We start from the raw sequence: 15,897 nt of genomic DNA, 5'->3' as shown, positions 1-15,897 counted from the left end.
ACATAATTTTAATAAAATTAATATTAAAAAGAATATGTAGATATTATATTTCATATATTTATAATGGAAATAATTGTTATGTAGATGTTTCTAATTAAAATACACTTTTACTTATAATTTAGTATAAAATTTACTTAATATACATACACGAGAGTAAATAATTTGAGAACAATTTAATGGTATAGAATTCTAAAAACTAAACATTTTAAATGCAATGCTGTGTCATAGAAGATAGATAAATGAATACTCAATAACGAACAAAATTACAAATCTAAGTACAAATATATACATTTATTTCTAATTCTGTACATACTGGAATTCTGAGAAAGTGAAAAATAATTTCTTAGATTAAAGAAATTATATTTTACAGTTGTTTTTTTTTATAAAATAATACTGACTTTTGAACTAAATTTCAAGAGTCACATTGTATATGAAGCATGTGAAAAATACCTATAAATTATAATTCAGTTGTCAATTTTTTTTTTAATATATGTTTTCAAGTACTATCAATTATTAAGAAACTATACAATAATTCTGTCAAAATTACAATTACAGTAAAAATTATATGGGAAATAGTATACTCAATATTTCAACTTATATAGAAGTTACACAAGTATATAAAGTTATTACAATCAATATATCAGTATAATCGTATAGACACCCGAAAGTATAACTTTTTATTCAGCTTCACTTAAATTTTTCGTCTTTTTCTTCTTCTTCTTTTTCTTTATTGGTTCTTCAGTTTCATCTGGTGCACCATTTTCAATGAATCCATTTTCAGCTCCATTTTCTGTTCCGTTTTGAGTACCATTTTCTAGGACTTCACTTTTTCTTTTCTTATCTTTTTTCTTTTTCTTTTTGGGTGTTTCTGTTTCCATGCTTGCTAATACTTGTGCAGCTTCTTCCAATGCTTCTTTCATCACATCTATGTTCTTCTTAGGTATTTCACCAGTTTCATAGAATTTCAACCTATCTTCTACTTGTTGCCTTAGCTTTTCACCGAATATGTTAGTCGGTGTATCAGTAAAACAATCAATCCTTGATGCTATGGAACATTTGTTCGCAAGATATCTTGAAATTCTGCCTTTATTTTTTGTACCTGCACGACCAATGAAAGTGGAATGAAATAGCAATCCATACTTCGGAGTGTTACCTCTTGTTTTTAATGCTCTGAATAAAGCTTTTTCTGCACCGAGTATTTGTACAGTAGAGGCAGGATATTTTGCCAAATTTGTAAGAGATCCAGCATGTGCTATTAATCTGGCACCTACTTGGTCACCTATTAATGTAGCCAAATTTGGTGCAACCCCAGCCATTTTAGATCTTAAATATTCTGATAATTGCTTTCTATAATCAGCTAAAGCAATTACACGTCCTGCAAACATTTCAATGTTAAGAAGATCAACAGGACTAATGTCCATTCCCATAGACGACTTGGAAGCATCAATGATTGCTTGAGCTTTAGAGCTATCCATAACAACTTCTTCCAGAGCTTGTAATTTTTCTTCTGTTAATTCTTTCCTATTTTTTATTAACTGTGTAACTTTGGCGTACAAATAATTTTCAGGAACTATTTTCACAAGTTCTGGAAAATGGTAACTATACCATTCTCTGTAATAATATACATATATACACGTTAGTGTAAGTTATAAACCTTATTTATACAGTTAGAAAAATTATACACATTATACAATTGAGATTTTTACCTTATACGCATACTGAATGTGTTTATATCTTTATCCAATTGATCTAACAAAGCTATACTTTGTATGATCATATTATCCACACGATGCACGTTAAACTTAACTTTAGCTCTAGAATAACTGTGCCCAAGACCGAGTTGTGCAATACCAGAACTTTTAGCAGTAAAACCTTTTACCAAATGATGGAAGTGAAATCTAATTCCTCTAACGATTTCTGGAACAACACCAGTATGATCACATTTTATACTTAGAGCTTCAGCAATACTGGCTCCGAGTTTTGGATCTAAGACTCCAAGGATAACTTTATCCCTTTTTCCAGATTTCGGTATACATGAATCCAAGAATAACAATAAATCTTCTGGAACAATTCCTTCAGAAATGCTATTTATATTTTCTAGAGCTGCCAAAGCAGTTTTAAAAGGTGAGAACCCAATAAGTTTCACAACTGACTTAAAGCGTGATAGATCTGTAACAGATGCTTCGACCTGTGGAAGTAACATCCCTACCTCCTCAAACTCTTTAACCAAGAAGACAGCATAGCCAGCAGCATGTTCGAATAAAACGAATAACTTCGACTGAAACATTTAAATAATAATTATGTAGTCTATTGAAGATATGAAAATTTACAGTTCATGCATTTAGTTTTACATAAACATTTAATAAAATTTTTAACATTTACTATTTCATTGATTTATAAAAAAGAGCTAAATTATAAGAATAAGTAACACAAGTTGATTAAATGATATAATATTTAATGAATATTGTAATGTAGAAACCCATTGAGCATATTCAAGGGTTTCTACGTTTTTTATGACCACTTTGGTAAACATTTTTTATCTATGTACATACTATACATTTATCGGTAATTGTTAGTGGATTTGAAAACGTGAAACCATTAATATTAATACACGGAAGCGGTATAATTGTTTCATTTAATGAAAACTATTTGTAAAATTGTGTAAATTGTTATGCTATCATTACAATTCAGCTAATGTATTATTTTCTTGAAAGATCTGTACGTATTTAATATCGAAAGAAACAGATTAAAAATGAATACTATAGTTTAATTGTTGTGCTAACTTACCATGCTTCGTTTATTTTATATTCCATTCAATTTTCAAACAATTAATATACAACTGCGAAAACGCACTACCGTGGTTAGAAAATGACCATGTGTTCCGGATATAGTACAGGCGTGAAGAAAGATGGAGTCTTTAATGTTTCCTCCAATTTGAATATACCCTGATATTTCTTTGAAAAATTTGTGCCATTTCAAAATTTTTTATTCAAAATATAATATATAATTATATGAAAGCAACATATTTTTAATAATTATGCATAATAGATAAAATTTTATTTATTTGTAGTTTTTTGTATAAGCATTACATTTTGTGTTAAATTTGGAGTACTTACAGATGCCGCGTACGTTTTATGTAGGAGTGAATGTCTCTATCTTGTTTTGGATACTTAAGTTTCAATTAAATCAATTTATATCCAATATAGTGATATCTAAACTTCACATAATTTTGTACCACTGCTTTGAATAAATATATTCTGGCTTCATCGTTAAGAGTGACGACATTCTCTCGCAAAGTATGTGACTGTTTTACTGTTAACAGGTTATGTTTATATGTATTATTTAGTATGCATGATCGTTATCAATTTGATTTCATTTTCTTCTTTTTAAGAATGGAGTCTCGGACAGAATTTAAAATAAAATCTCCTCCGACCGATGCAGTTTCAGCGGTTGAATTTGGACCAAATTCAACGCAATTTCTTCTTGTTTCTTCATGGGATAGTACAGTGCGGTTGTATGACATTCATGCTAATACTATGAGATTAAAATATAATCATGATTTGGCGGTTCTAGACGTTGCATTTCAGGTAATCACGAATTCATCAGTCTTTTCAATTGATAGTTTTCCATATAACAATGCATTTATTGTAGAAATAAATGAGTTATTGCACTTATGTTTATTTGAAACAGAAAAAGAGCAAAAGAAAAAATGTATAACACAGACAGAGTAATGTAAGTTAAAGCTTTGTGTGGTAAGAAAAATGACAATTAAAGAAATGAAACAAAATTATATGTATTTTTTTAAACATTCATACGTAGTGCTATACATACTCGTATTATAGTTCTATTAATTTTATGCTTGATGTTACTATTAAATTATATAATTATGTCTTTAATCCAATTTGATTTTTTAATCGTTTACAATGTCATAAACAAAACTTATTTCTATATAGGATGCCGTTCATGCTTATAGTGGTGGCTTGGGAAATACATTAAAAATGTATGATATCAATAGTAATACAGGTATGAATAATTAATGTTTCATTTTGTCTTCATAAGCGTTATTAGATAGAAAGCATTACTGATATACATTTCTTTACAGAATCAGTAATGGGAAAACACGATAAACCGATTAGGAAAATTGAGTATTGTGCTGCAGTAAATGCAATATTAACTGGTGGGTGGGATGCAGCAGTAAAACTTTGGGATCCTAGAACACCCACTTGTGTAGGTAGTTATTTACAACCAGATGTTGTTCTTGCTTTGTCTGTGTGCGGAGATAAATTTGTAGTAGGTACAGCCAAAAGAAAAGTTTGTATTTGGGATCTAAGAAATATGGCTGGTATGTTTCAAAGACGTGAAAGCAGCTTGAAATATCAGACACGTTGCATTAAAGGCTTTCCTAATGAACAAGTGAGTTTGATTTTATAAAACATAATAAAATGGTATTATAAAAGTGACGTTTCAATATTTCAATAATTTTCAGGGATATGTTCTTAGCAGTATAGAAGGTCGTGTTGCAGTTGAATATCTCGATACTACACCAGAAGCACAGAAAAAAAAATATGCATTTAAATGTCACAGGATAAAGGAAAATAATGTGGAGCATATATATCCAGTAAATGCTATTAGTTTTCACTCAACATACAATACATTTGCAACTGGTGGTTCAGATGGATATGTGAATATTTGGGATGGTTTTAACAAAAAGCGCTTATGTCAATTTCATAGATATAATGCTGGTGTCGCTGCGCTTAGTTTTAGTCATGATGGTTCTGTACTTGCTATAGGAGTGTCATATTTGAACGAAACTGAAATTCCACCAGGTGGAAAAGATGAAACTGAAATTTATATAAGATATGTAAATGACCAGGAAACCAAACCAAAATAATATTGTATTATTGTAAAATACATTTTTATAAAAGAAATAGATTGAACATTTTTCAATTATAATCTGCTTTATGAAAGCAGTGAAAATTAAATGTTAAAGTCTTTTTACGAAAGCTACTTCATTTATAATATATATATATATAAGGGAATTTGAGGTTCTCAAGTAACTCAACCCTTATGTTTAGAAAGTCATTCTTTACAAAGAGTGTCGTATACATTTTAGATTTGTTTTGTTAGTCAATTATATTAAAAATAATTTAGGAAGTATACTTATAACAAAGCAATGAGGTGAATGTATTTAATTTATTCTATTTTCATTTGTACTTTTTAAATGTATATCAAATTTACAGTTAAAGTTCAAATTGTATATTCTTCATATATTGACGACTGTCAATATAATGATTTTTCCTATTGTATTTGAAATGCATTACTATTTTCACATGATAGTGTGTTACGTAAATCTTTTTTAACTGATTTTGCTAATGAAATAAAACAAATCTATGATGTATATATTTTTTGTTTAAAATGAATTGCTGAATACACGAGTGAAGTTGGTTCTATGTTTCACAGAACACCTTGTATACCAATTGCGTTGTATTTTACACTTTTATATCTCAAATAATTATTAATCATAAAAACAATACAAAATAAGTAATAACCTATTCAAAATTATTAGGCTAATCAAATCTTAATAAAATATTTTTCTTGTATAAAATACTTTTTTTTTATATAATAGCCAATTAAATAATCTTTTGCGAACTAAGTTGTAGCATATCCTATTATTTATAATACATTCTGCAAGCTATTATTTTATTCCTAAACAATTTCGTAGTATTGTTTATTTATAATATATAATATTCAATTAATATTTAATAAAGATTTCATTTACAAACACAGAATTAAAACTCTTAATAATTTTGGCTTTTAATTATATTCAAAATTGAAATTAATGAAAAATTTTAGTTACAAATTGAAAATCTTAAAAAATTCAATTATGCTTATACTTTAAATTCGTTATAGATTTTTTTTCATAAATGTCATGTTAAATATCCACAAACTTTGGATAAAGTACAGGGTGTATAAAAATGATGTGTAAAGGACATTGTAGCATGATTGTTCACCTCCGAATCAGTGAAGATTTGATAAAAAAAAGTCTGTGCAAAATTGATTTCTAGAATTTATTGGACTTTAACCTTTTTCAAGAAAAAGTTATGAATAGAGTAATGCAATGAATGAATCGTAATGAATAGAATGCATTGCAATAACAAAAAATTTGATCTTGAATTTCAAGGTCAAGGTCAATACTGCACAGACTTTTTCTATCAAATCTGCACTGATCCAGAGGTGTAGAATCACAAAAAAGTGCTCTTTACAAGTCATTTTTATACACGCTGTACACTTTTACCTCAATAACCTGTCATACATTATAAATAAATATAAAATTTTAATTACCACTGATAAATAAATATTTTATTTAAGCAAAATTACTTTTAATTAATTTATCACTTTTTATTTGCCATTAAAGTTATATTTTATTTACAATCAGATAAAAAATAAATGGTACATAGCTTTTAGATTTTGTCATTTGTTACATATTCATTAACAGAACTGCTATACCATAAGCTTTTATGCCACTTACCAATAAGTAAGTAATTTGTTATGGGTATGACTTTTTTTTGTTAATTTTCATTTTGAAACAACTAAATACTGATTTATAAAATTTATAATAACATAAAATTCTTATGTGAATTTATGGCAAGGAATGCCCTACTATATATATATTATAGATATATATATGTACTATAATTAGAATACCGTTTTTGCAGCATTGTAGTAAAAAATTGTGACAAAGAAAAAATATTATAAATAATGTTATAAAAATTTTGGTATTTCTACAATTATGGCCAGATATCTTTAAACGAAACAGGAAAAGTCTGATAGTTTACTAATTAGTCATTTCCTGTGTGTAATAAATAACAAAGTTAGTTACTAGTACAATAGTTAAATTAAGCGAATACAGATATTTTATTTCTATTAATATATATTTTAGTAAAAATTCATGTTATAATGTAACAATTTGACAATATCTTTTACAAATATATTAGATAGTTTATGTAAGTACATTTAAGTAAGAAATGCATACATAAGAAACCTTTACTAAAAAATACATTTCTTAAATTCACGTCTTTATTAAGTGACAAAATCGGAATCGATTAAACGATAACATGTTCTTTAATGTATACTAAAATTTAAAATTAATATTTTGAGCATGTACAAGATTAAAATAATACGGATCATCGTAAAAATATAAAATTACTACAGATGATGGCAGAAATTAAGATATTGTGAAAAGTGGTAGAAACTGTTTGCCTCCTTATAAATAATTGTGCTAGACCTTAATATTGCACATTATATTGTCAGAATCATTTGTTTTCAAAGAATTCAGCTATCTACATTATATAGAGTCTAATATTTTTATAGAAAAATCAATCGTTACAATTATTTGAACATACATGATAAAATATACAAAAAATAAAGTGCGCCATTACTTGAAAGAAAAAAATATACAATTTTGTGTTAATTTTCTTGAAATTATTTTGGAGATTACATAATTTAAAAAATACTTATAATATTCTGGCACAAACTTATCAATCTAATTCAAATAATATTTCAAATATAAGTAAATAGTTTAAAATAAACATTTACATAATACGTTTTCAGTTATTTAAATACATAACTACTTGACATGCATTTTTAGTTGTTCAACAGTTTTTATAACATTTCAAATAACAATATGTACAGTAACAATTTGTACTAGTGACTCCCTGCCTTTCCAGAGTTGTACTTTGAAAATAGTACAATCTCATAAGATTATTTATGATACAACCTTATGTATGACAGTTTGTTTTTTGCCTGTATTAGAGTGTATGCATATTTATATTTTAAATGACTTTTCACATGATGAAAGCAATTCACTTTTTAGCTATTTTTGATAACCTATTTTAATGATTAATTAACTGTTTTTTTTAAATTTCTGCTACTGCATGTAGCAAAGTATTAATTCGATAAGTCGCTTGGACTAGCAATAATTTTCCTTAGTGTATCGCGAATGGTATCATGCGTTGCAAAACTAATTCCTACTGCAATTGGACCTTTCACCCAATTCATGCTCAAACCCTTATAGAAAGCCATCAGACCTTCTTCTCTGAAAACATAACAAAATAACTTGTAAAATATATTTTCTTTCCATTACAACGAGTAACTTTGATATAGAAAAAGTGTATATCTACTTCTGCAACTTTCATGTTCTTATTCAATACATTTAAATATCAATGAAGTTCCATTTTTATAAATATTATAGCTATCATATTTTATAATTTTTCATAAAAAATATAAGTTATTGTTTTCAAGTATTTCATTAAATTTTAAATAATCACTACTGTAAACATTAATACAGTTATTATGTACACCTCAATTTATGCGAAGCAAAATCGCGTAAATCAAAGGTCAGGTGTACATAATTTTTCTCAGAATAAAATTAAAGAACTATTATACTAGAAGAGTCTAAATAAATAATACGTATTTTAAACTCACCTATAGATTTTTCTTATGGTCGAACTAATTGTGTGGTAATGCTTTCCCTTGACTGCTGAAGTTTGCATTCTTCTCCGAATGATGTCCAAAGGATAGCTGCTAGTCTGAGCAACCATTCCGGCAATTCCACCGCAAATCAGTGATGTCGAGAACCCAGGAATAGCCACCGTGTACACTGTTCATCGACACGTAGCCATCATCGAACATGAAGCACGCACTTGTAAAACGCCGTCATCGGACTTGTCTCGACAAGCGTCGCTATTAAAGTAAGTACTGTCCCAATATCGGGAAACAGCCCCGACGTTCCCCATGGGTACCCTGCTTTACGGTCATACACGAGCCACTCTCGTTCGTATAAATCACGATTTTTTCTTTACGTATAAGCACTGTCACGGCGTCAAACGAGTTTGTGAAAGAACCGACTCACCAGTCAGCAAGTGCCTCAGAAGATCATAGGTGAAGAAGCTGCAGCCAGCATAAGGAATGACACCAAGCAACGTTGCTGTGAATCCACGGTAATACGCCAGTATTCCTTCTTCCATATAAATGCGTACAAACACTTGACGTAGGGTTTTGTATTCAGCTTTTTGCGTGACAGCCATTCGTGCCCTCATTAAATCCAGAGGGTACGTTGCGCCTTGAGATGTTATCCCAGCCAATGCACCAGCAAGGAAATTCAGTCCTGGTTTTTCTCTATACATATACAAATATTTGGTAAAGTGTACAATTATAATTACATTGCCAGATGTAGTCATTATACGTAGATGATAACAGAAAAATAATAGACATTTAATGAAGACAAAGTAAAAAGTAAAAACGTATTATATCTCAAACACTTTATTTATTATTCACTTAAAAAATTGTTGAATGCATAATTAAAAATGTGGATGCTTCATATCAATTGAAGCAATCATTAGTAATCACAGTGATTTCATTTATGACTTTGTTTGGTTTTACGTTATTTTCATCTAATTTTTAATTTTACACTTTCTTACCTTTCTGATCCATTTACTCCTAGAATTCTTTTCCATTGTTCGTGAGCTGTAAATTGAACAGCAGAATATGGAATAATTCTAACCATGGTTGCACTATTTCCACGCCATAAGCTAAGTAAACCATCCGTTTTAAGTGTTTTTATTAAGAATTTAATTGCTGCACTCGCAGAATATGGTTGCTGTGAAATTTGGAAATTAATTTTTGTGCGATCCAAGGGTGCAATTGTTGTCTTTGCTAATGCACCTGCAATAGCACCAGACACCAAACTTGTCCATACCCTCTGTGCATTTGAAATACCATCATTTCCAATAATCTTATCTTGTTTCTTCTGAAATATATAATTAAATATTGTCTATTACATACTGTAATATTATATTTTCTTTGTTAATCGTGACCAAGTTTATAAAATGCTATTTTTTCAGTACTTAATTTAATCTAGAATTATTTTTGTTTAGAGAAACTAAGGCGTTTACTTTCAAGTTTATACGTAGAATGTTTCAAAAACCTAAGTTTGTAAATAAAATTAATATAGGCTTATATGAATAATGAAAAGATGAAATGTATTATGTCATTAAAAAAAACATAATACTATATATCGTAAATATTTTAAATTGTTTTGTAGCTTACTGTAACTTCTGTACTTGTTTCCATTGAAAGTGACGATGCCGTTTGCAGCATGGATGATGGTTTTGTGTCTGTTAATACAGACATTTGTATTTTTTTAATAACTGCTTAATTCTTTTAAACTATATGAGGTAATGTAAGTCCACTTATCCTCTTTAATACATACTTTAAAACTTTAATAATTTGATTTAAACTATTTTACTATATATACTTTTGCAGTCTCTCCTGTAATTTAATAAAATATTGTGTATTATAAAATAGAAATTTTGTATAACTTTCAAAATTTTGTTCAATTCAGTAACAGTTATTTTATTTCTAAACTCTATCCAACAAAAACATATCTTTACCAATATGAGAACACCTTGCGTACTTATCTAATTAACCTCATTTAAGGCAAAGTACCAGTACTTGACCCATTAAGAAAAATTGTCTGCCTGAATAATAGTAAATGCTTGCTCTTTTATTAAGTACAGAGACTCTATGCGTAAAAATGCTGTCTGAACTTCTTACATTATGTAACCAAGCAAACTTTTTGAAATAGATGTATTATCCAAATTTTATAGACATATTTTAAAACTCAATACTTGCGTCAAAAGTTGACCATCCTTGAAAACGAGAAAACTAGTAATTGTCCATATGATAGTTAATAGTTGACCACTTATGATAAAATCAACAACGCTAAAAGTGATTACTTTAGAGCGTTTATTTACGACAGTTATGACAAATTACAAGTAAAAGGACAAATACAATTAAAAAGAAGTTAATTCCATATACAATCTAATTTAGAAACAGAGTAAATGTTTTGAGTTTTGATCTGGTAGGCTCATTAATATGAGAAACTATATTCTAATATTTTCCCAAGAAAGTATTCACCTTTATATAAAAATATTATGTATTCATTTTCAATCCTTTTAATAGGTAGACATTTATTGTTGTTCAACAATTCATTTCCTTCGCTAGACCCTTCATTGTTTTCACTTTCTACATAATTGAAAATGCCTAGGTAAATGCACTTTAATATTTTGTTAATTTTAATAGTATTACCTATGTATTCATTTAACTACATAGTTAAATAGTAGTTTTAATCAATAGTCGACCATGTGGTCGTCTACTAAAATGCATTATACTTCAAAATTGAAAGTTCGGTTCTTTACTTCTGACATAATTATATGTAAAATGAATATATTGTAATTAGTTAATAAATTTGAATAATTTATGTCAGTAACTGACTTCACCTGTCAATTTGTAGAAATAATAAGAATGGTAAGATTCAATAGTTGATCTTACTATCAAGAATGTTCTTTGAGGTTCAGATAAAAAAACATGACATTTATTAAATATAAAACTATAATAATTTAAGCAATGAAAGATTCAGTCATAACAAGTTAAAAGCTTAGGAATTTTTTACTATGAATTATACACTGTTTCTTACTGACAATGTTAAGGAAATTAGAATATGAAGGCATATAACCAATGTCAATAAAATAAATCGTTAGTTTTAATATAAATAATTTAATTCAAGTAAAATTGTTTTGGAGTTGGGTTGGTAGATGCTGCAGCATATCTATTGCGCCTTTATTGAAAGATTATTACTTTTAAAAACCTTATTTTTCACGTTTTCCTGATAAACGGTCAACTACTGATACCAGATCAATTACCGGTGCCTTTACCTTATACAATACATTATAGATTATTTGTAACCATAATTAATTGTATTATTAGATATATATCAAATAAAAACATGTTTTTTTCAGTTACATTTTGAAATAATTTTATATAATGTGAAGTATTTAGTTATTTTTAATGTTATCTTTCAATTGCTTCTCCATAGAAAATATTTCTATTTTTGTAAGTATAACTCATATCAATTAAATATTAATTTTTTTTCAAGAATATAGTTATAAGATTTTTATCATGTGTACATACAATGAACATTTCACAATGATTGGAAATAAATTTGCAAGATATGATAAGGAATTTTAAATTAATTTTTAATAAATAATAGATAACGTATAGAATCTTTTCTTATAAAAACATAAAATGTAACATTTTCAAATATTTATTTTTGTTTTAAAATTCTCCTAATTGCATAAAAAATTATTATATAATAAAACATTAAAAGAAATGATTTTTAAATATATAAATATATTTTAAATACGTAACAGTTAAATTATTTACATTTGAATCGAATAACGTATTTAATTATTATAATTATATTTTTACTGTTTAAAGTTTTATTTCACTACAGTTTATATTAATAATAAATACAATTTTTTTTTAATAAAATGGGTTGCATATATTGGCTTTTATATTACTCAATGCTCTTAATGCTGTTCAACAAACATTATTTGCTCATTCGTGTGCTAAAAAAATCAAGACTTACGTAATATGTATTGACGATGTATTTAAAGTAAACTAAGTATTATCAAGTGGACTTCAAAACAGTTTTTATTTTCCAATGTTTTCTGTCGAAACACGACAAATATTTCAACACTTACGCACACATTACCTCAAGACATTACATTGAATAATTACAGTATTAGAATTTAGAGTTAAAAAGAATCATTAGTATTTATCCAATTTTAAACGATTTTTTAATTTCTGTATTTATATTTACGGATTATTTTTAATTTCATTTAAAGCTATTCGAAACTGTAATCTATGTTATTTTACGAAAAGATAATGTTAAAAACAGAAAGATGTTGGGTAACTTAATTCACAATAAGATGATAACATAAATGAAAATACAATTACCTTTATTAATTGTGTGTAAAAATAGGCCTCACGACGAAAATTCTCTATTTTCCAAGGGAACAATGAATGCAAATAAAAGCATTCGGAACCGATTAAAATACTTCACATTATTATCTAGGCGCCACAGAAGCTCGATTAATAATCATGGTTTCTACTATTCCCTATGAATCTTTTCTTACGACTGACACTGAACAGTAGCTACATCACAATGACATGTATGCTCAGCGCGTACGTAATATCTACCGTCATGTTGATTTCACATGTGTAAATCTCATCTAGTCCTTCAATTGCAAATGAAACAAATACTTCTACGCCTGACCTTCGCTCATGTTCGGTTATAGTTTCTAGAGGGCAGTACTGATAAACACAATGCACGGTTTGAAATTGTAATGTTGAATGGTGTACGTAGTCAGGTCTTTTAAGCATATACTAAGGAGTAATTGAATGATATAAATATATATAAAGTCCCTTATTTTTTATTTAATAGTAGTATTATCATTGAATTTATTTAATTTACGAATAATTCTAAAAGACAAAGTGGTTTATAATGAATATATATGGTGTTAAAAAAAAACATTCAATACAATACAATATAAACAATATAACATAGGACACACGATATTGAATGAAAGAATCAAACATAATTGAATATACATTTTTGAGATATAAATTATTTTTATATGTTCATATCATAATGGATTTACTACCAATTTTTCGATAATTATAGAAGATATTCCATATGATTCCACATAAGCTGATAAATAACTTAAAAATTTTAAATGTTAAGTTAGAATATTTAAGTAATTGGACCTTACATGCTTGTCAAATAATCCGACACAGATCTAGAATGTTTTAGAAATTTCGTGATTCTGATAAAAAGATCCGAAGCATATACGGAAATGCAAGGAGGATGTGTGAAATATCTTTTGTAAATATCGAAAAACTAATAGTAAATTTATCACAATGCGAATACATTATGGATCAAACAGTTTGCTGCTAATCATGCTTATTTAGTATCCACCTGTTTTTTTGTGTTAAATATTTTCAAATTACTTATGATTTGTATGAAGCTAAAAACTATTGTAATGTTAAACATCTTAGAATCTAATTTTGAAAAATATTTTAGAATTACATGTAATGTAAAGGCACACTATTTATAAATGTTAACGTGTTAAAATTATGCATATTATTGTGTATATTATTGTAACACATTTCTAAAATTTTTTACTAAAAGTTTATGAATAGAAATTGATTTTTGTAAGTTCATGCCTATTTTTGCAGTTCAAATAATTATGAAATTGTTTATATATTCTTATGTACTTATACATTCTTAAAATTTTTATTTATAATAAATGCATTTGCATTTAATGATAATAATAATATCTAAGTAATAATTACATAATTTTTAAATTATTATAATTTCTTGGCATATAATAATTTCACAGCACTTTGGGAATAAACTTATTTATTTTAAATGATAATCATAAAATAAAACTAAAAATAAATGTTGTTATCATGGGAATCTATATTGCGAATTTTCCTTAAATGCACGTTAGCGACCTCTTCGTTATCTTGTGACGAACCAATTCCTACATTATCGACATTGCATTCTCAGTCATAAAAGAAAAACAATTACCCAATCTTTATTAAATTTTAACCGTCTTCATTTGAGACTTCATAAAATTTTAATTTCTGTTTATAAAAATGCAAATATATTTTTTCAGTACATAATAATATTTAGCTTACAACTAAAGTGAGAATTTTATAAAAGAAAACTATAAAACAAAACTATAAAAGAAAAACTATAAAACGAAACAAACAAAATCTTCATATTAATCATAACATAAAAAACCTTTTACTACATGAAATAATATTTTTTCCTTAGATTTTTGTGATGTACGTATATTAAAAACTGTAATTTAAATAAGCATAGTGATCATAAGAATTTTGCGATTTCCTTTTATCCTTATTACTTTTTGAAAGATTTTACATTTCATTTAATGTGCAGGCTATACATAAATATACCGTTACCTATTTATTTATTAACCGATTTAGAATAATGCATAGTTCTTTCTATCGTAGGTGAAAGTTACATATGATTAAACTCTTTTTTATGCAAATTTGTATTTTGAATAAATAATTTATAACAATAGTAATAATAAATAGGAGATTATTTTTTTTATTACGGGTTTTATCGTCGCAAGAATAACGTACATAATGTAATTGTGTGGTATTTTAATAAAATTTTCTATATTTCATTGCGTTCTATAGATTTACAAACGTTAATCGGTCTAGATAAGTTTAAAGACCAGAAATGTTAAATATCAAAGATTAGGAAATTAATTTTCTGGAAACAAAAGTTTAAGGATCGTGGACAAGAGAGAATGGTAGATGGCGAGGAGTTAGAAAATAGAGGATGCAGAAAGAAAGCGCGGTAGACATTACGTCGCTGACAAGCCTCGTAGATCCGGTCTGTTATCACTGGAATTTTAAAAGGCCTCCTCCTCGTCAACTTGGATTTATTCGAATTAAAACCCAGCAAGGCCGCACGCCGTCTGTTTACATGTTAAGATTCATTCTCATGAACAGGAACGAACATTATACTTTTCCTCGTTGCTTCGAATTTGTGTGAAATGAATTTTACTGTCAACTGGTGAGGGTCATTAAACATTTTGTTGAAATAACAGAATATATTAATGTACTATATTATTAATATACTATGAATATAATATACTGTATAATACAATATACTATACGAATAAGTAAATTTGATGTAAAATTTTGTATTGGTTGTAGAATACGTCGAATCTCTTTACGATTTCAATTCTTTGTCAACCTGTATCTAATCAATACCGTTCTTTTTCTATTTTTTCCATTTGTCTATTATATAAACAGTATTTATGTATTTATAAATTCTTTTCGTTGATGTGAATTTAAAAAATTGATCAAAGATAATAATGCGTCAATCTATTAATTAGGAAAAACGAGTTAATTCGTTATTTGTATTCGGATCACCGTTTAGTTACCCTTTATGCCAGG

At 27.3% G+C, this 15,897-nt stretch overlaps 3 protein-coding genes across 5 annotated transcripts; 1 reads left to right on the top strand and 2 right to left on the bottom strand.

The window, feature by feature from the left end:
* Window positions 1-270: 270 nt before the first annotated feature.
* On the bottom strand, window positions 271-3,267 carry Nop56 (Nop56 ribonucleoprotein). Its single transcript, XM_031988116.2, has 4 exons — window positions 3,117-3,267; window positions 2,788-2,954; window positions 1,707-2,278; window positions 271-1,611 (listed from the first exon to the last, which is right to left on the bottom strand). The coding sequence occupies exons 2-4, from the start codon at window positions 2,788-2,790 to the stop codon at window positions 678-680; spliced, it is 1,509 nt and encodes a 502-aa protein (XP_031843976.1). The 5' UTR covers window positions 2,791-2,954; window positions 3,117-3,267; the 3' UTR covers window positions 271-677.
* A 125-nt stretch (window positions 3,268-3,392) lies between these two features.
* On the top strand, window positions 3,393-6,241 carry Bub3 (mitotic checkpoint protein Bub3). Its single transcript, XM_031988120.2, has 4 exons — window positions 3,393-3,587; window positions 3,954-4,023; window positions 4,103-4,413; window positions 4,487-6,241. Exons 1-4 carry the CDS (start codon window positions 3,393-3,395, stop codon window positions 4,889-4,891), a joined length of 981 nt encoding a protein of 326 aa, XP_031843980.1. The 3' UTR covers window positions 4,892-6,241.
* Window positions 6,242-6,378: 137 nt separating this feature from the next.
* On the bottom strand, window positions 6,379-13,193 carry DPCoAC (dephosphocoenzyme A carrier). Of its 3 annotated transcripts, XM_031988118.2 has the most exons (6): window positions 12,859-13,193; window positions 10,108-10,175; window positions 9,480-9,808; window positions 8,912-9,177; window positions 8,485-8,659; window positions 6,379-8,095 (listed from the first exon to the last, which is right to left on the bottom strand). In XM_031988118.2, exons 2-6 carry the CDS (start codon window positions 10,156-10,158, stop codon window positions 7,948-7,950), a joined length of 969 nt encoding a protein of 322 aa, XP_031843978.1. In that variant the 5' UTR covers window positions 10,159-10,175; window positions 12,859-13,193; the 3' UTR covers window positions 6,379-7,947. The 3 variants fall into 3 exon arrangements, with proteins under 3 accessions (XP_031843978.1, XP_031843977.1, XP_031843979.1); XM_031988117.2 differs by lacking the exon at window positions 12,859-13,193 and having other exon boundaries at window positions 10,108-10,257; XM_031988119.2 differs by lacking the exons at window positions 6,379-8,095; window positions 12,859-13,193 and having other exon boundaries at window positions 8,657-8,805; window positions 10,108-10,257.
* Between the last annotated feature and the right edge of the window lie 2,704 nt (window positions 13,194-15,897).

Source organism: Nomia melanderi, chromosome 2 (genome assembly GCF_051020985.1).
Source record: "Nomia melanderi isolate GNS246 chromosome 2, iyNomMela1, whole genome shotgun sequence".
Taxonomy (NCBI): Eukaryota; Metazoa; Arthropoda; class Insecta; order Hymenoptera; family Halictidae; genus Nomia; species Nomia melanderi.
The sequence above is the reverse complement of the archived record's forward strand: the minus strand, read 5'-3'. Positions and strand labels throughout refer to the sequence as shown.